This window comes from Bombus terrestris, chromosome 11 (genome assembly GCF_910591885.1).
Source record: "Bombus terrestris chromosome 11, iyBomTerr1.2, whole genome shotgun sequence".
In the NCBI taxonomy this organism is placed as follows: domain Eukaryota; kingdom Metazoa; phylum Arthropoda; class Insecta; order Hymenoptera; family Apidae; genus Bombus; species Bombus terrestris.
In genome coordinates this window covers 9,145,030-9,165,895 of record NC_063279.1, presented here as the reverse complement: position 1 = coordinate 9,165,895, position 20,866 = coordinate 9,145,030, and the positions used below count along the sequence as shown (strand labels likewise).

General features: G+C 30.0%; 2 protein-coding genes and 1 long non-coding RNA gene across 8 annotated transcripts; 2 read left to right on the top strand and 1 right to left on the bottom strand.

Moving 5' to 3' along the window:
* Nucleotides 1-11: 11 nt before the first annotated feature.
* On the top strand, nt 12-7,476 carry LOC100642855 (E3 ubiquitin-protein ligase HECW2). Of its 4 annotated transcripts, none has more exons than XM_048410019.1 (10): nt 13-182; nt 356-446; nt 725-2,017; nt 2,356-2,646; nt 2,821-3,019; nt 3,101-3,636; nt 3,711-4,048; nt 4,121-4,321; nt 4,395-5,354; nt 5,500-7,476. In XM_048410019.1, the coding sequence occupies exons 3-10, from the start codon at nt 767-769 to the stop codon at nt 5,609-5,611; spliced, it is 3,888 nt and encodes a 1,295-aa protein (XP_048265976.1). In that variant the 5' UTR covers nt 13-182; nt 356-446; nt 725-766; the 3' UTR covers nt 5,612-7,476. The 4 variants fall into 4 exon arrangements, with proteins under 4 accessions (XP_048265977.1, XP_048265976.1, XP_048265975.1 ...); XM_048410018.1 differs by having other exon boundaries at nt 274-446; XM_048410020.1 differs by lacking the exon at nt 2,356-2,646 and having other exon boundaries at nt 12-182; nt 274-446.
* Nucleotides 7,477-7,775: 299 nt separating this feature from the next.
* On the bottom strand, nt 7,776-8,127 carry LOC125385941. The gene is made up of 2 exons (XR_007225703.1): nt 7,923-8,127; nt 7,776-7,837 (listed from the first exon to the last, which is right to left on the bottom strand). It is a non-coding gene; the product is annotated as an uncharacterized LOC125385941 (long non-coding RNA).
* A 1,225-nt stretch (nt 8,128-9,352) lies between these two features.
* LOC100643251 (kinesin heavy chain) lies at nt 9,353-19,900 on the top strand. Of its 3 annotated transcripts, XR_002308168.2 has the most exons (15): nt 9,353-9,979; nt 12,896-13,037; nt 13,150-13,323; nt 13,409-13,677; nt 13,767-14,013; nt 14,091-14,327; nt 14,401-14,747; nt 14,833-15,036; nt 15,118-15,261; nt 15,343-15,627; nt 15,754-15,939; nt 16,015-16,218; nt 16,326-16,620; nt 16,718-16,888; nt 16,989-19,900. XR_002308168.2 is itself a non-coding variant. In XM_003398934.4 (14 exons), exons 1-14 carry the CDS (start codon nt 9,821-9,823, stop codon nt 17,009-17,011), a joined length of 2,916 nt encoding a protein of 971 aa, XP_003398982.1. In that variant the 5' UTR covers nt 9,353-9,820; the 3' UTR covers nt 17,012-19,900. The 3 variants fall into 3 exon arrangements, 2 of the variants coding, with proteins under 2 accessions (XP_003398982.1, XP_012169143.1); XM_003398934.4 differs by lacking the exon at nt 16,718-16,888; XM_012313753.3 differs by lacking the exon at nt 16,718-16,888 and having other exon boundaries at nt 9,354-9,979; nt 17,047-19,900.
* The last annotated feature ends 966 nt before the right edge of the window (nt 19,901-20,866 follow it).

Sequence of the window (20,866 nt, the reverse complement as noted above, 5' to 3'; positions counted from 1 at the left end):
TAGGCTATGTATGTAACGCTACGAAAAATTACCAGATACAGTCTGCTATATCTTTCTGTCAAAGCGTTCTTTGATGAATTCGTATAATGATCAAGGAGAGTAAATGAATATGTAAATGTGACGTAAAATGTCTTTACCGGGGCTTTTCATTTGAGATATTTGAAATGATGTAACATATGCAGGTAAAATGCACCAATGTGTTAATATTTCAATACGATTTGATGTTACTAGTGTGTGCAAAATTTGAAGTATTAATAATTATCTCCTTTAAAGGTACCGTATCACAAAAACGAACTATAACTTATTTACTGTTCCGTTATATGTGATTAACGGAAATTGTAATAAATTTTTTTAGTTAGTTTTTCATAACGATTTTGAATAATATGAGTGCCGAACTTTAAATACTGGATACGTTACATGCTTTGTGACAATTATAGTGTACATTGGTATGTACATATTTCAATATTTTTGTCTGTATCGGACTAAACAAATTTTTTTTAATATCGCTATGATCTGTGAATTCCTGATAAAAGTATTAGAATAAAATTATTACAATGAAAATTAGTGTACTGTTCACAAAGAATTGTGTCAAATATATAGTCCCAATTTTATTCAATATACTACCTTCAATATTGCACCAATGCTTTTATTATATGATAAAATTATTCATATAATTTAATTATTATTTATTTTATTAACATTTTTATTTCATTTTTATTTACAGCAATATAAAGAAATATAATTGATTGGTACTATGTTTTAAAAAATGCCATCTGAGATTAATGTTAAAAATATAGGTTCTGAAGAAGATAATGGAGAAAATGAACCTGAAGAACAATCTGTTACGTTATTAACAGTCGGCGTGACAAGTGAAGAATCTTCAGCTACGGTAAATCATGTGGAAACCAATTCCATAAGAAATAGTAGTAAAAAAGTGATTAAGTCTGATGTTAGAAGTGATTTTATAGAACAAGATAAGAATCCTTCTTTGTCACCAGATGTAAACTGTATGTCAAATGAAAATGATTTACAGCAACAAAAAGCATCTTCTAATGAAGAAGTAATTGATAAAACAAGTAATATTCAGGTATCGAATGCCCTTGAAGAATTAAGTGCATGTTCTGAATCAAAATGTAATAAAGGAAGTGTAATTTCCAAGAGTGCTGGTGCAGCTGCATTAGCATCGGGTTGTGAAATTGATGATATTGCTAGTGTTTCAAGTAGATTGGATGATGAAATTGCGCAAAGTTCTAGACAAAAACATTTATCATTGTCTCATAAAAACTTAACAAGAAAGAAGTGTTTCTTGGCAAATATAGATAGTAGTCATGGAAAGGTAAACAGTTTTGTAGAACAGCTGCCTTTATCTTCTAGAAACATGATCAGAAAGAAACAATTTTTTAGCAAAGATTTGCAATCTAGTAGCACAGAATCACAATATGAACAGAGTACAGGGGACAAACATAACAATAATGATGACAATGTTTTACAACAATTTAGTTCTCAATTTAGTACTCACAACAGAGATTCTATGAAAGATGCTTGTAGCTTACCATTACAGGGTATAGCTTCATGCAGTTCTAATGAACCATTACAATTTCTGAGCACTTCAATAAGTGAAACACATAGCAATGATATTGTTAATACATATAAATCATTAAGTATAACAGAAAATAATAATAAGAGTATAAGTGAAAATTTAAGCAGATTAAATGAAGCTGGTAGTTCACACACATCTAAAAGTGTGCCAAAATCACAAAACATGTTAACAGATTTAGTACATTGTAATGATATTACAAAAAAACCATTTAAACTGCCAATTTTAGAAAATTTATCTGAAACTGCCAGTGCTCAGCAGCATGAGCTGGAAGAAAATGCTGTGGCACTATTGGAACCATCATCAACTAAAGAAGCCCAAGGCATTGAAATAGAACCTCGTTCTTCAAACAGTAGTGATGCAAGTAATTCTGATACAGAATCACAACAAGCAGTTCTAGGTCATAATGGGACCAAAAAGGTGCAGTTACTTTAACTGTATTAAAATTTGATAAATATTTATTATTATTACACTCAAGTAATTCAGCATTCTATTGTTATTTTTAATGTTTAATCTTACTTATGTACTAAATGTTTCATATTTTTCCTCAAATCAAACAAGTTTCAATATTTGATATATGCAAATATGTATATTTCCTTTACACTTTTATATATGCACATGCAATTTGATTTTCATTTTTAAATTGTTAATAGATTAATATTACACTCCTTCAAATTTATAAATTAAATTTTAGTATAAAACATGTTGAAAGTAGAATTGTTTTAAAGTCACAATTTATAAAATATATTTTACTTCAGAAACCATGTGATACAAATGGTATTGTGACAAAAGAAGGCGTGGAATATTATCAATTGTGGCGAAGTACAGAAGGCTTTTCATTTCCTGAAGGTTTATATGAAACATTGTATCCAAATCCTCCACCACTACCACCACGGGTAACGCACAAACTTTTACATAGAAGTAATGCTTTACCAACTGGCCCACCAGAATTACCCAAAAGACATCCTCAAAAATATTCTGCACCCTTGCACCCTGAAGATTGTTTTGGATTTGAAATTGTAGATGTTGATGAAGCTTCTAATTCAAAGGTAATTTAATGAAATATATGCACTGCAGTTAATTGGTAAGCATATAATGTAATTTTAGCTTGTATTTAACGTTTTTTTGTGAATATTGATGTCTCATATAAAGTTTTTACAATTTTTTATATTTATATGATTCTCGTATTTACATTATTATAATCAATCCCCTTAATATTTTAGTCGCGGAGAGCTGTCACAAAAAGTATAGCGCTGTTAAGTTCACCAAGGCCCCCTAGACCATTAGAAAGACCAATATCTGGTTTAACAAATCCATTAGAGTGTCCACCAACACCTACACATCGTCCAAAGCCATTGCGTCCGTTACCGATGTGTCAAACATCTAATGTACCATTACCATCTGAGGAACCTTTGCCACCATGTAAGATAAATTTAACATAACTTTAATAATGTTATAGTGTAATTAAACAAGAAAATTTTATTGAATATATTATTATCGCAGCATGGGAAGCAAGAATCGATAGTCATGGTCGGGTGTTCTACATAGATCATATTAATCGAACGACAACTTGGCAAAGGCCCAATTTAACAACACGGAACACTGGCTGTGATCTTCGGAGGCAGCAATTAGACAGACGTTATCAGAGCGTTCGTCGAACTATTTCTCGACCCGACAATATTGATCGCGAGCCGTCTAGTTCTCAACATGCAAATGAAAATAATTTTGAGAATATGGAACGACCGAATGAACGAGTCGAAAGAATTGAAAACGAACCATTCGATATTAATACGAGTCCTCCAGTATTATTTTTAACGAGACCCGATTTTTTCACAGTATTACATAGTCATGCAGAAGCAGTGGAATTGTATAATCGTAATCCCAGTTTGAAACACATGATTAGCAAAGTCAGAAGAGATACAGCAGTTTTTCCGAGATACGAACATAATAGAGATTTGGTTGCATTAATAAATTTCTTTTCCGATCCAGCTAAAGAACTTCCAAGAGGCTATGAATCAAAACTTGATAGAACAGGCAAAGTAAATATGCCACGATTTAAATTATTTCCGTTATTTGAGAAATCTTTCTGATAGTCAATTGTTAATATTTTCAGAAATTTTTCATTTGTCATGCAAGAAAAGCAACATCTTTCATTGATCCAAGATTACCTACTGAACCGACTTACACACGAACATTATTGGATGAAGCACCTGTACCTCCACCTAGACCACAACAGTCAGCTATTACAACTACACCCGATATACCTGTAGCTTATAACGACAAAGTTGTTGCCTTTTTGCGCCAACCAAATATAATGGATATCTTAAAAGAAAGACATTCAGCATTAGGACAAAATATTGCGCTTCGAGAGAAAGTAAATACGATACGAATTGAAGGGACGACTGCTTTACAACGATTGGGACATGACGTACCTCTAGCATTATTATTAAGGTAAAAAATAATGTAATTTCTGAAGGCCGTAAAGGATGAAATAATATTAAAATATTGAATTTATTGTTGCAGTTTATTTGAACAAGAAATTATGTCATATGTACCTGGAAACGTAGGCAGATCTCCATTAGGTAGTCCGCATGCTTCGCCTGGCTTAACAAGAGCTTCTGCTAGAGCTCCAGCTCCATATAGAAGAGATTTTGAAGCTAAACTTAGAACATTTTATAGGAAGCTAGAAAGTAAAGGATATGGACAAGGTCCAGGAAAATTAAAGTAAGTATATCCCAATATAAAAAATGTATAAATATATTTATTATATTATATACTTTTTATATATTTTATTTAGATTACATATTAGAAGAGAACATTTCCTGGAAGATGCTTTCACTCGTATTATGGCTGCTTCAAAAAAAGACTTGCAGAAAAGCAAGTTAGTTATAATGTTTGATGAGGAAGAAGGTGTAGATTATGGTGGCCCATCTCGTGAATTTTTCTTTCATCTGTCGCGCGAACTTTTTAATCCTTATTACGGTTTATTTGAATATTCTGCTAACGACACTTATACCGTACAAGTGTCGCCAATGTCAGCTTTTGTAGATAATTACCATGATTGGTTCAGGTTTTCAGGCAGAGTATTGGGTTTAGCTTTAGTTCACCAATATCTGCTTGATGCCTTTTTTACAAGACCATTTTATAAAGCTCTTCTGAGAATACCAGCGAGTCTAAGTGATTTAGAGAGTTTAGATCAAGAATTCCATCAAAGTTTAATGTGGATTAAAGAAAGAGATATAAGTATTGAACCATTGGAATTAACTTTTTCGGTCACGGAAGAACTTCTGGGCCGAGTAGCTGAACGTGAACTAAAACCAGGAGGAAGAAACATTGCAGTTACGGAGAAAAATAAAAAGGAATACCTTGAAAGAGTTGTACGTTGGAGACTTGAGCGCGGCATTGCCGAACAAACGGAATCCCTAGTTCGTGGATTTTATGAAGTCGTAGATCCACGATTAGTATCAGTTTTTGATGCACGAGAGTTAGAATTAGTAATAGCTGGAGCGGCAGAAATTGATCTTAACGATTGGAGAACGCATACAGAATACAGAAGTGGTTATCACGATGCACATCCAGTAGTAGAATGGTTTTGGAGCAGTATAAGCCGATTTACTAATGAACAACGATTGAGACTGCTACAATTCGTTACTGGTACATCAAGCATTCCATATGAAGGATTTGCAGCTTTACGTGGATCTACAGGACCACGGAAATTTTGCATTGAAAAATGGGGAAGGCCAAATAGTTTACCCAGGTATAAAAGTTGTCTTAAAAGTAATATAATGAACAAAACAATTAAAATTCTTATAATATTTATGGTATGAATGTTTCTCAAATTTGTTAATAGTATCATTTTATTTATTCAATAATGCTATTCTTCAAAATAGATAACTTTTTAGGGCTCATACATGCTTTAATCGCTTGGATCTTCCACCGTATCCTACGCCTGAAATTTTATACGAAAAGCTTTTATTGGCTGTAGAAGAAACAAATACTTTTGGAATAGAGTAAGAGAATTTGCTATGATTACAGCAAATGCGTAACGATATAAGAAAAACATCAAGGTTCGTGTTATTTGAATAAAGCATCATTGCAGATTTAAAAATAGATTAGTAAGATTGGTAATGTATTCTACTATCCAAAAATTCATGATCGGATTTTTAGATTACTACAATCAAAACTGTATCAAAATGTAAATATCTAACAAAAACAGTTGCGCATATTTTGAAAATTTTAAATATTGTATACATATTGCTGTAATCTATTTATATTAAAACTAAATAACGATTCGCGTAGTACATTTCTTGTGTAAAAATTATAGATTTAATACATTAAGAAAAAATGTTTAGGTATGAATATATACAATTATTTCTGTTCAAACTTCTATAGTTCTAGAAATTGTTCGGAAAACATTGTAGATATATGTGGTATAGAAAAAACTGATTTTGAAATTGATACAAAAATAAGCGACTTATTTAGCATAATTTCTATAAAAGCTTCTTTTCTTTATATTTTGTAAAAATACTCTTATAAATTTTTTATGAAAATTGAGGAGCATTTAATATCGCATTTTACAAAAATATATAATGCAGCTGTGTAGCTAATTTATTCTGTTGTCTACTTAGTTTGTAGGTATAATACTGATTTCTAGTCTGTAATTTTAAATATTCAATTTTACAGCTATTTTTCTAATATTTTCAGACATTCCATGTCAATTTATTTAATATTTTCATAATTAATTTACGAAGTTCTACAATGAAGCAAAAAAAATGTTTATAAAACAAAAATTTTTTATTGCATATTTAGTGATATCTTCTCACATATAAACATTCTTCCAACGTGTTTTATATAATTTATCTTCAAACTAAGTAAAAATTTCAAGTATTTGGTATTAATCAAGAATGTTTAAAATGTCCAGAAAAGCAGTTAATGAATAAACAATGAAAATATGAATAGTATATGAAGAATACACAGTCAATGAAAGTAATAAGAATAATCAATCATCATTCAGTTATTAATTTCACATTTAATATTAACATAGACGTTTTATAGAATTTTATTTAATATGTAGGACATTGTTTATAATTCGTTTATTTAATTCTCTAAAACTAATTTTAGAAAAAACTATACTAAACAAACGTTATAATATGACTTGAAGAATTGGTGAGCATGTAGATGGCCCTATACTTCAAGATTTAGTCTACCTCTTGAACTTTAATCTCGCTTTTGCGGCATTAATGTAAAAAATTTTTATCTGTTGATCATTTAATCGTTCCTCATCTTAAAAGAAAAAAAAATATGTATAATATACAAAAACATATACGGGTTCTGTAATGTGCAAGAGATAATACAACACAACTTTATTTATATTTCTCCTGGCGCAAAATTATATTACAGAGTAAATTTAATGAAATTATTTATTATCTAGTAGAATTCAAAATGAAGTATTAAATATCTATAAAAATCGGCAAAGAAATGACAACTAAAAGTAACGATATAAAATATTGAAAACATTTTTATATGTTATTTACTCTTAAAATTTCGTTTAAGTGATTGTTTGGTTTTATGTGATGTTAGTAGTAACAACGTCGATAAATAACAATAATAACATTAATGTAGTAATAATAGAAACAATATTTATTAAATAGAAATACTAATATTATGTGATTGTTGAAGATAAGTTGCACCTTATATTATCTGTAAACTAGTCATATAGCATGGCAAATTATAGACTATTTAGACATACTGTACAAGTTACAGGCATTGTAATATTAGATAACACATAACATTTACAATGAACCATGACTGTGTGAGAGCATTCTTTACTTTATTGTTAAAGAAAATAAAATGTGCCTCTTTTGTTATGTTACATTAAACATTGTTCTTCCTTTCTTATAATATCCAATCTACTTTCATATAAAGAAAATGATAATAAGCAAACTTTTCTAATTTATAGAATAATTACAGTCTTACGAAAAATTAGGTATTCAGAGGAAGTGAAAATTTTAAACTTAACGGATGGTATCTTCTAAAAAATCTAATTTAGTCGTGACATGTCATACAATTTTCTAAAAATATATCCCGAAAGTATGTACAATTACATTCTTACGTTCCGAGATCTAAAGTTAAAGATTATCCATCAGATTAAATGTGAAATATTTTTAATTAAAAAAAATTTGCGGTGCTTGACAATTTTATTTCTTAAATAACGCAAAATCGAGTTGGTGATTCATAGTCCTAACAAAGAAAATTTGTCGATAAAGTTTTCAATAGTTTCACACGTATGTTCATTATTATGTAATGGTTATACACAAGACAATACCAATGCATTTTTCTATGGTCGACTTATTATCAATTTGATGTTTTATTTTATAAAATACCAATATTCTTTGTTTCGCGAAAATATAAGATATTTGTCTTCGTAGAAAAATTCTATGAAGATAATGTTGCAGTCTATGCATAAACATAGTGCAAAATCTGTTTGAAATGTTTGAATCAATAAATGTCAGGTTATGAAGGTCACGACAGGATGTAAGAACAAAAATAATGAGGGTAAAGAAAGGCAGCACCGTAGTAAAGTGCAAAAAAAAAAATCAATTACGGATTAGAACCAAGGTTTTTAAATATATTTTTAATACATTCTCATACAATAAATTTTATATTTCAGATTATATACTTGTATACCAGTATCAAAATGATATTTATTTTCTTTTCTTAAAATCAAAAGAGAAAGAAATTTTGAAATTTAGTGATGATATGCTAATAAAAACTTCCAAAAAATATATACTTTTTAATTTACTTTTTACAATTTTTTATAATACTAAATTTTTGTGTATTTTTTTATTACGACAAATTCATAATTCATTGTGTGAATATTGATAGGTGATATACTTATATTTTCAGTTATTACAAATATGTTAATGATAAATAAAAATTTTTGTGCGCTAGAGATATAATGTTTATTATACATATATATCATTTTAATATAATACTGTAATATAATAATATTATTTTGTGATTGTGTTTTAATAAACATTGATATCTAAATAGATGATGCAATATCATTATCAAAATATTCCATTATTTTTTTACAAGTTGTGTTTGTGAATCCTGATATTAGGAAGCATAAAACTTGAAATTGACCAATTTAATATACATTCGTAAATTGTAGAAATAGCAAAATTTAAATTTTATATATCGAGGACTATTAAATGCAATTGAAGTACGAATCACCTAGTAGAAAGATAAAAAATAAATTTTTAACGATATTAAAAATCAAAATATTTAATCCAATTGTCCTTCCTTCGTTAAAAATAATTTGATGGAAGCTATATAATATGATTATGATTATTCACACTATTTTATTAGGTAAACTAAGAAATCTGTTTAAAAAATATAGTCATATAACCTACAAAAGTATAATTACAAATTTAGATTCAAATTGAACAACTTAAAGCATTAGTCAACAAAAAAGCAATATTTGTAAACTAAATTAAATGAAAAATGTATTATGCAAAAAAAGAGGTTATATAAAATAATTACAGACATTATGTCCAAATTTCGGATATACAAAATGATTTATAAACGTTATAAGTAAACTATAATTGATTTTCAAGGAGGAATATTAGCATCCTACAAAATGACCAAAAAAGTATTTGACTAGAAAATGGAATAAGGATCCGACGCCCACGCAGGTTACAGCCCTGACAACGTATGTATGATATCCGCCGACAATGCTGTTTCGTGTGCGCAAACAGGCAAGTCGTACGGCGCGCGCGCACGTTTAGTTCGACGCGTTTGCGTTAAACTTTGTCTAGACTTCTCATCGATTGGTTTTTAGAGTACCCGAAGTATATTCAAAAAAATCACTTCCGTGTTTCAATATAGAGTAGTAGTAATGTATTAGTAGAAGAGGACTGGCCGCGTGTCACACCTTATATCGTCCATGTTTCTTCACCAGTCTAACATAAGTACGATCGTTGATTCTCACCTTTGCACACGCAAATCAACCCACCCGCAAAATCGTCGAACAACGGCAGCCATCTTTGCTGGCTCCAAAACGGGCTGTGGTTTGTGACAGAGAAGACGGTAGTGGTTCTTGATGCGGTTCACGCGACCATCTCGTCGCCTATGCACCCTACGAGAGATCGGAAATCATTTTTAAGTGTGACTAATCAGAATAACTAAGGAACTCGTGTCACGAATTCGAGCTACCGAAATATGGCAATGGAGACGCCGAGGGAGCGTGAGATTGCCGCGGAGGACAGTATCAAGGTAGTCTGTAGATTTCGACCTTTGAACGACTCCGAGGAGAAGGCTGGCTCGAAATTCATCGTAAAATTCCCATCCGGCGGCGAGGATAACTGCATCTCTATAGGGGTACGTAGATTTTACACGCGTCATTCTCGTTTTTAGTTATCACATTTAGTTAACCGTGTTCAGCTTACGTGTGATGTCATCGTGCACAGCTGACAGCTGCTCTCTCGGTCCTTCTCTATATTCAGTATATTCTATCTGTAAATCGTCATGCTATGCATTTAACGCCGATTAAAAGAATCCTTCGATCGACGCACAGGATGATTCATTTTTGTTATTTTCGGCGAAATGGAGATTTCATTCCGCCTCCATCGGTGCTTCGTCGAGCTGAACGATTTCCTCACGTTGACGCATCTATTTCAGCGAATGATTAAACCGTAATTTCGAAGTAGATACAGTACCGAATTGTCAACGATCGAACTTCTTTTTCGTTCATCGATGGTAGCCAATTGTCAATTTAACTACATATATATATTTTGTGGCGTTAAAAATTGTTGTTGGCCTCAGATTCGTCAAATACAAGTTCAACTTTGTGAAATGTTTGAGATCGCGTTCGCTACAACTTCATTTAATGAACGATCCTGTGTATTTTATAATAATTAAATTTTTGTAAAATATTTCCACTACCTATAGCCTTAATTCCTCCTTATCCTCATTATATCCTTGCAGGAAATATATGTACACTTCATGATCTTTTATATATTACGATTTTATCAGCTGTACTAATAAATAAATCACCACTTTATAATAAAATAGATAAATATATAGATTATCAAATCATTTAAGTGATTAGGACTTTTTTAATTGATAGCATCAGTATTTTTAAATATCTGTCTTGCTATCTATCTCTTTCTTGCATTATGATCTTATTGCTTCTATATAAACAAATAATTTAATTTTTGTAGTTGTATATAATTTTGTATTAAGAATATTAGACAGATATATAATTATATATTATGAATATTTGTTAAATTTATTATTGTATATAGAAATTACAACTATTCCTAATGATATTTTTACTTTTGTAGTATGCAATTTGAAATGATCCGATATGTATTTTTAAGTAGATACATGTTCATGAATGTACCATTTCATATAGAAGTCTTTTGATCTTGGAGCTCAGTAAAGATATCGCTATTGTTTTAAAAGGTTCCTGATACAAAGCTTCATTGAGTGCAATTGTTCCCCTTTTTTCCTATATTCTTCTATATTTCAAAGGGACTTACAAATACATATGTAATATATAATTATCCCTACAATATTTTATTTGTGTTTCACACTGATTCGTGAAATATGTATGATAAAAATAGAATTTTAATAAAATTAAGGTATTGTTACATATTTAAAATTGGCAAACATTCGTCTTGTGTCATTAATTTTTTAAATGAATATTATTTAAGTACATTTTGTTTAAAAGTCTCAGGATACCTAATCAAATTTGATAAAAACCTAAAAGTATTATTGAAATCAATAAAATATTTCAAGTAATGCTATATTTTACAGAATTACTTATATGTATAATAACAAACATGTTTAAAAACATAATAACTCTATCCTTTACCAAAATCAATAACAATTAGTCATTTTTTCGTCTATATATACCCTGTGTATATTAAGTATCATATTTACTAATTTTGGTATTTTAGCAATTATTATTTGTTTAATAAATTCTCTATTGTTATTTTTCTTTCTTATCTTTCATTCCCTTTATGTAATATTTTACTTCTGTCCGCAATTGTGGACATTTTTATTTCGTACTTTTCGTCCTAACACACCCTATAGTATTCCGATAAGGTTAATATCAAGCAATAGCTACTTTACCATTACATTTATTTCTGTTGTATTTAGTATTATTTAATATTATTTAGTATTTATTTCTTCTAGACATTTTTTACATATCTTCGCTAGATACATAAGATCATTATCATGAATGGAATAGTTTCGATTAATGTAGCGGAGATTACGTTTGTTTGTGCAATATACACAAATATTTTTTTCCTAAAATTATTTATTATTAACAAATTGCTCGTTGTGTTGTTTTCGGTTCAATTTCCAATTCGTTTTTATATAGGAAGCATTTTTTATTTTTATACATTAATTATTGTTTAATTCTTAAATCAAAGAAAAGTCCGTCGGTCGGATTTAAAAATTTCAAATTTAGATTTATTCATAATATAGTCTTCTAGTGATTAATGTTGATGATTTTTAGCGTACTAAAGTGTTTTTTAGAGTTGCGTATCTTCAAAATCTACTTTCCACAAATCGCGAAATTAGTTTCATTTCTTATTTATCAACTTTTGCTTTTGGAGTAGTTTTTCTTTTATTACGTTTACAAAAATCGATTCTCAATTATTACCTTTCTCATTTCAAATTACCTGTAGTTGCGAAATTATGTATCGCAGGCTATAGACAACGGAAGAAGTTCTCACTTTCTTCAAAATTTCTCTTGCAGAATAGCCTCTTCTCCTGATAAAAAGACTCTCTCAGAACACTTCGCTATATTCAAGTCTTTTCTCTTATTATTAATATGCGACGTGCACACGAAAAGTATTCAAAACGAAGTGATTTCAACTGAAGCTTTGAATTAGCTAGAAACTCTAATTTAGGTTTCTGTAATTCTATAATATGTTCTAAATATTTGTATAAATCGAAAAAATATGCGAACATAGCCATCGTGAATTAAAGGAACGGAAAAGAATGTTCTGCTCACGGCTACCATAACAGAGCGTATCTCTAATAATTCACATATATTTTTCATTTTTGTAAATTTTCATTATTCGGACAATGAAATATTTTATTGTCATATAATCAACTAATACGTACAAATACATCCGTAAATTGTATTAATAAAACTATGTAATTTGAACGATTTAAATTGTACAAATATCATATGAAAGTTTATCAAAATATGGCTTCGTGTTCTAAAACTTTTGCGTAATAGCGTATATTCTTTAATTTAATATTGCAATATTATTTTAGGGAAAAGTATATCTTTTTGACAAAGTATTTAAGCCAAATGCTACTCAAGACAAAGTTTACAATGAAGCAGCTAGATCAATTGTCACAGATGTGTTGGCAGGCTACAATGGCACTATTTTTGCATATGGACAAACATCTTCAGGTAAATTGAAATATTTTATTAAGTAAAATACATAAATATGTGTTATTAGTTATTGATATCAAAGTTAAGTTCTAATATGATTCTGCTAATGAAATATTTATGTGTAAATTAGGAAAAACGCATACCATGGAAGGTGTTATTGGAGACCCAAATAAACAGGGTATTATTCCCAGAATCGTTAATGACATTTTCAATCATATTTATGGCATGGAAGAGAATTTGGAATTTCATATCAAAGTATCGTACTTTGAAATCTATATGGATAAGATCAGAGATCTTCTTGATGGTAAGAACTTTATTATTCATTTTACTTATTTAACATGAAAAATCTTAAAATTGTTACTTATAATTTTATTGTTTTTCATTCTCAGTATCCAAGGTAAATCTAAGCGTGCATGAAGATAAAAATCGAGTACCATTTGTAAAAGGTGCAACAGAACGCTTTGTATCTAGTCCTGAAGAAGTGTTTGAAGTAATAGAAGAAGGAAAATCAAATAGGCACATTGCTGTAACTAACATGAATGAGCACAGCTCACGTTCTCATTCTGTATTCTTAATAAATGTAAAACAAGAAAACTTAGAAAACCAGAAGAAGCTATCAGGAAAATTATATCTTGTTGATTTAGCTGGTTCAGAAAAGGTGATTTACATCTACTCTATTAAATCTATCATTACATCTACTCCCTTCTCCTCAGAATATACCTGTTTTATATTTATATTATATTTTAGGTTTCAAAAACTGGAGCAGAAGGCACTGTACTGGATGAAGCAAAAAATATTAATAAATCCTTATCAGCCCTTGGAAACGTAATTTCAGCTTTAGCTGATGGAAATAAAACTCACATTCCTTACCGTGACTCAAAGTTGACTAGAATTTTGCAAGAATCTCTTGGTGGCAATGCTAGAACTACGATTATTATTTGTTGTTCACCAGCTAGTTTCAATGAATCAGAAACAAAATCGACTTTAGATTTTGGTAATAAAAGAGATCTTTATTTTTGTCTTGATTAAATATATGAAGTTTCTCGATTATATATTTAATTATTTTCTTAGGTAAACGAGCTAAGACTATAAAGAATGTTGTATGCGTTAATGAGGAATTAACGGCTGAAGAATGGAAGCGTCGTTATGAAAGGGAGAAAGAGAAGGCAGCTAGATTGAAAGGAAAAGTTGAAAAATTGGAGGCTGAATTATCTCGTTGGCGACAGGGTGAAACCGTTAAACTCGAAGAACAATTTAATTTGGTTGAAGCATCAGATGTTACAACTCCAATTAATATGTCCATTGAGGGTACTATACAATTTACTCTATAAGAATGAGAACGTTGTGACATATATTATATAATTTATAATGCTTTTCACAGGTAAACTTGACGATGGTCCAATGCCGGCCACTCCTGGCGGCAATTTGATGGCTGGATCTTTATCTAATGAAGAACGGCAGAAACTAGAAGAAGAACGTGAAAGACTTTACCAGCAATTGGATGATAAGGATGAAGAGATTAACCAACAATCGCAATATGTCGAGAATTTAAAAGAACAAATTCATGAACAAGCAGAATTAATTGCGACTGCAAGGCGTGAATACGAGAAACTTCAACAGGAGGTGAACCGAACACAGCAAGAACATGAACGGGCTAAGGAAGAAGTAAAAGAAGTTTTACAAGCATTGGAAGAGTTAGCAGTTAATTATGATCAAAAATGTCAAGAGGTATCTTATGTCAATAGCTAATTTCTTATATCATCTGTACTGAAAGATATAAGGATATTATTATATTATATATACATTCTTACAGTGTGATATTAAAAAGAAAGAAACAGAAACTTTGACAGAAGAACTTTTAGCAAAACAAACAACGCTGAACAGTACTGCTTCAGAATTACAACAGTTGAGAGATATGTCTGCACATCAAAGGAAACGTATTGCAGAAATGTTAGCAAACTTCTTGAAAGATTTAGGTGAAATTGGAGTTGCTATTGGTGGCGATGAAAATCTAAAGGTAAAAACTGATTTACTACATCGTTTAAAGAATTCCTTATAATGCAATTACATAAAGTATTACAAATCTCATATTTTATAGGTTGTACCTACAGAAAGCAATGGTAAACTTGAAGAGGAATTCACAGTGGCAAGGCTATTCATTAGCAAAATGAAATCAGAGGTGAAGAATTTAGTACAACGATGCCAAGGATTAGAAAGTTCCCAAGTAGACTGTAACAAGAAAGTAAGCGTTCGATTTCGTATTCTTTGAATTCATTATATTTGATTTTTACAATATAACGCTCATTGGTTAATTTTATTTTAGGTTGCTGAATATGAAAAAGATCTAGCTGAATGTCGTTTATTAATTTCTCAACATGAAGCTCGTATGCAAACATTAACCGAATCAATGAAAGTGGCGGAAGCACGTAAACGTGCTTTGGAGGAAGATGTTGATGCTTTACGCGAAGAATGTGCCAAGTTGAAGGCTGCAGAACAAGTACAAGCAGTTACAAATAAAGAAAAAGCAGAAGAAAAGGAAGCAGCAACAAAGATGAGAGTAGCATTAGAAGAACAAATGGATCAATTGCGAGATGCTCATCAGAAACAAGTAAATATACATTTTACACTACTATATATTATTGTTATTATTATGAATACTAAATATTACTATATAATACTAAATTACTAAATAATACTATCAATACTAAATATTATTATTATTAATTGAATGTAGGTCGCAGCGCTTAGGGATGAACTGTCTGAGAAGCAAGAATTGATCAGTGAACTTAAAGATTTGAACCAGAAATTCACATTAGCTCATCAGCAAATGCAAGCCGATTATGAACGATTGAAACAAGAAGAAGCAAATAAATCTGTTAAATTGCAAGAATTAATTTTACTTAATGAACGCCGTGAACAAGTACGTATAAATTTGACAAAAGATATAGAGCAATTAAAAGTCCAAATTTCTGTAATTACTAATTAATTTTTATAGGCTCGAAAAGATCTTAAAGGTCTGGAGGAAACAGTAGCCAAAGAACTTCAAACACTGCACAATCTACGCAAATTATTTGTTCAGGACCTTCAGACTAGAATAAAGAAAACTATGATCGCAGAAGATAACGAAGACGATGGTGGATCACTTACACAAAAACAGAAGATTTCCTTCCTTGAGAATAACTTAGATCAGCTTACGAAGGTACGTGATTGAAAAATTCAGTAATTAAAATTCCAAATCTGATCGCTTAATATTTTTAATGCGTAATTATACTCTCCGTCAAAACATTATCTATATATTTTTAATAGGTTCATAAACAACTTGTGAGGGATAACGCTGATCTTCGATGTGAATTACCCAAACTTGAAAAGAGATTACGAGCTACGATGGAGCGTGTGAAAGCTCTGGAAACAGCATTGCGAGATGCCAAAGAAGGTGCAATGCGAGATCGTAAACGTTATCAATATGAGGTAGATAGAATCAAGGAAGCGGTTAGACAGAAGAATCTGGCTCGTCGTGGACCTAGCGCGCAAATTGCTAAGCCAATTAGAGCTGGTCAACACCATTTAACCAATGTTAATGCTATTAGAACAGGAAATCGTGGTGAGTAATAATTTGTACAGTTATCTTTGTTATATATCATTTTTTCCAATGCATATAACTAAGTATCTATATTCTTACTTTTACACACAAATCGTAGGTTTGTTCAATTTTGCATAAAAGGAATCGATAAAAATATTATTCATTTTGGAATATATTATCTAATATACTTAAATATAAATCATATAATTTCATATACAGAATGAAAGATTATTTAAAAGAACAAACCTTACGAGAATTTTGATTTTAATTTTCAATTCTTTTTTAATAAGTGAGTATGGGTGATTTTATTTATAAAACGTTAATTTTGCGTTAATATTTTTGGTGATATTAGTTTTGATGTTTGTTTATTTTTTCATGTTTTTATTCAGATATGGGTAACAGCGTACAGTGATCGTGAGCATAATGCCAAACCCTTCACTTTTACAGAAAACGAATGCAAGAATGCTTTCATCAATGAAAGCAATAGAGTTCCAGAGACTCTAATTTGTAGTGGATACCCATAAATGTTACAACTATATAGTAAGGGTAATAGACGTAATATATCCGCAAGGAGCACCGCCAGTTCTTTTTATTTGTCTCGAAACAAGCATGTGCTTATTAATGCAAATAAGTGCATTAAGTTATAAAATTAGTGCTGCATGTCCTATCGATTTGTAAATAGTTAATTTTTATAAATTATTTAACTTAATATCATGCACGATAAATAAAGGTGAATGTCTATCAAATAATCATGCAAAGGCCTCTTATGAAGAATGTTTCAATATTTATTTCTATCAAAATTTTGTATACTATATCCTATGTCTTTAAAAAGACAAATGAATTCCATTATCATAGAATAGAAAATAAATTCCTGAAAGTGACATTAATGCAATTTGATCGACTTGTCTACAGTAGTTTTAATTAATCTGCTATCGACATTGAAATTTCCCGACAAATGAGGCAGTACTATTTAAGATTTGGTAGGTATCGCTGACATGAAATGCGATTGGACATGCGGCTTTGAAAAAAACTGTAGGAATGATCGTGGCTTATAAGTATTTATAATTGTAAGAATTCTCTCCATTGCTATTAATACACTCGTGACAACAGATTTTTCGGACCAGAAAGCTCGCTTAACCGAGAGTGTTAAGTTTGTTGGCTATTCTAAATATTATTGAGGTCCAAGAACCAATGGCTTTATGAACATTTTCGACAGAAGAATTTCATCGCTATCCTCGTTCACATTTATTTTATTATAGTACAGTTTTCATTGCATGAATCTTTATATACTCATCTAATTTAAATTAATTTATTATCGCTTATTCTTGTTTATATCAGAGGCTTTTATACTACATTTAAAGTTCTGTAGACCAATGAAATTTGGCCTATAGGGTAAATCTTTTGTCTTAGATATACGTGTTAGTTTACGTTTCTTCATGTTGAGCTTATGCTCGGAAGTTACCTAGATGTATGTATACTGTACGTCTAATAGTGAGCTTTTGCACAGGTCTGCTTAAGTTCCTAAAACCTGTTGCAGGCCGCCGAAAATTCGCTCACACATGTATCTCTTTATTTTTCAGTGTAACAATTGAACGTAACATTATACACATGCATTTTTTAGAAAACTCTATTCTTTAATCATATTTGTCGATAATTAATGCTTTTCAATGTGTACTTTTTATGTATTTTTTTTTTGTAATTGTTTTATTTATGGTTCTGATAAAAATGTACGAGCCACACGTACTTGATGTATTGTCCGGAGCAGGAGAATTCTAAACAATATTAATTTAAGATAGGTTTCTGTAAACTGTGCGCGATTAAATATTTGTTTGTGATACGTTGGAATCTTATTACGCATAGATTCCTTATGGTATGTAGGCAAAAAAGATTAACATTTTCTTTATGAATCATTGTCTCTCGTTGTTGTAGACAACAACGAAAGAAATCATGTTTCCATATGAGATCATTTTTGTCATCTTCCGTTTTTTAACTTTTGTGATATCGAGGGAGAAATTGTGTTTGCTAATATGCAAAGACAAGTGCGTGGTGCATAATGAGTGCAATTATTATTGAAATATTTTTGTCAAATGTATGTAAATATAATCTTACACTATTACATTTATTTGGCAAATTAATAAAACAATTTTTGCAAATTGCCCTACGCATAAAAGGCTACAAGTATATATATTTAATGCAAAATACACTTAATATTACTGTTTCAAAGCCTTAACGATTATCGAAATATTGTCATACGATAATTTTCATTCTACTGTTCAACTAAGGTATTAATGTGTTCGCTGAATTTTTGATCATGATTCAATTTCTTTCTTAAGCTAGTGAATCGTGAAATAAAATATCAGCTTTGCCAACTCTTTGATTGTGAGTTTCGGGCATCGACCACTTTTTCCTTATTAAATAACATTTATTTTTATAGAGTATTGTAAAGGCATTATTGATTTTTCGACATGAAGGAAGAAATTGGACGGTACTTATCGAATAAATCTTCGTTATGATCAAAAAGTGATGAAACACGATGATGACTAATCGAGTACTGTTACATAATAGCATAATGTAAATTATCCACGTAATTTTCGAATTGACATACGTGTTTATGTTCTTTTTTTACATTGTAATTCGTATGATTCGTTCGTATAATTAAAACGGGCAATGGAGCTTGAAAAAATTTGATGAATTTTATTGTACAAAAAAGAACTCCTCCAAAATCCATATGCTTGTCGGAAAAAATCCTTTTAATCGGAAATCTCCGATGTATGTATGGGAGAAAATAGAAAAAATCAGAGTTATTATTATTTTCATAATACATCAAACATGTTTAAAATTATAGTAAAAAAAAAGAAGAGAAGTAGTTAAACTTATAATGATACATTCACGCTGGAAAACAAGGATCACTGTTAATGAGGAGGTCTATAACCGCTACCGTTTTTTTGTAAACTGTACGAAGTATGCGAATGTGAAGGAAATAAATAAGTTGACAGATGTAGATATTCGTTTCATTGTTTTAGAAACATACCGAAAAATGTACAGAAAAAGTGCGACAAACTCATGTAGTTGTATCACCTGCTTTGCTACACTATGCTTTATTCGAAAAATTATTATATGTTCCATACGTGCGCTTATTTAATTAACCTCTACATCATAACAAAATTACCGGCGTTTTAAAATAAAAAAAAGATCTATAATTGATACTCGATGGTGCATAGCGAAACCTATAAGTATCGAAGTAGGTTTACTATATAAAATAGAATAATAAAAAAGAATAATAAATTCTTTTTTCATTGCATGTCTTGTGTACATGTTATAAACATTCTTCAAAAGCCCTCAATCAAATTCAGGTCTACCTCATTCGAAACTGAAAATAAAATGAAATAGAAATTTGAAAAATCCTCCTAGAATTAGATGATTTGTATGCAGAGTTAGAGAGAGGCCGTAGCTTCAAGGTATCATAAATTATATTACATTTAATTTACACCCATATTTAATTAAAATTAATAAGAAGTTTATTATTATTACTTGATTAATAATTGACGATAGCTGCATTAACTTTTTAATAAGATACTACTTAAATATTGGTTCTTGAATAGCATAGTTATTTAATAAAGTAATTTATATTACATGTATATTTGCATTTATTCAATATCAAAATTATAAATATCCAAATTTCCTTATTGATTTTATAAAACTCATATGAATATATATTAATTTACTCTTTAGTTCAAACAATAATGAACTGCTTCATTCAACTAGACTTCATTATTTTATTTGTTTTCTTATGGTATTTCTTCAAAGATAAATATCATGAATGGTCTGAATGTTATGGACTGGAATGTGGAACAACAATGTTTAGACAACACATTGTCATTGACAGATGTACGAAAAAAATTATTTCCTACAAAGAATAAACTTGATCGTGCACCAGTATTAAGTGAAAATAAATATACACCAAAAACATTGGTAGGTAATTGGTTTGAGCGCAGAGCAAGTGACATAAGCCAACCCGATGATTGGAGAACTTTATATGAGATAGATTACAAGCCTCATGTTAATAAAACTTGGGAAATAAACCAAATTGCAAAGTGGGAAAATAAACTTATTCAGGAGGTACATGAATATATATATATAATATAATCTAAAGTAAATTAAAAAAAACAAATGATACATGATATAATTTTTAAGTGACTTTTAATTTTTACAATAATATTTTGAAATACAATTTCATTGTAAGGGTTTACCTCAAGAACAATTTTTT

Coding starts and splice junctions, on each gene's coding strand:
- LOC100642855 (XM_020865348.2), top strand. CDS start 767: ATGCCATCTGAGATTAATGTTAAAAATATAGGTTCTGAAGAAGATAAT. Junction 4,049..4,120: donor CCTCTAGCATTATTATTAAG/GTAAAAAATAAT, acceptor TTATTGTTGCAG/TTTATTTGAACAAGAAATTA. Junction 5,355..5,499: donor AGGCCAAATAGTTTACCCAG/GTATAAAAGTTG, acceptor ATAACTTTTTAG/GGCTCATACATGCTTTAATC.
- LOC100643251 (XM_012313753.3), top strand. CDS start 9,821: ATGGCAATGGAGACGCCGAGGGAGCGTGAGATTGCCGCGGAGGACAGT. Junction 13,038..13,149: donor ATATGGACAAACATCTTCAG/GTAAATTGAAAT, acceptor TGTGTAAATTAG/GAAAAACGCATACCATGGAA. Junction 15,262..15,342: donor AAGTAGACTGTAACAAGAAA/GTAAGCGTTCGA, acceptor ATTTTATTTTAG/GTTGCTGAATATGAAAAAGA.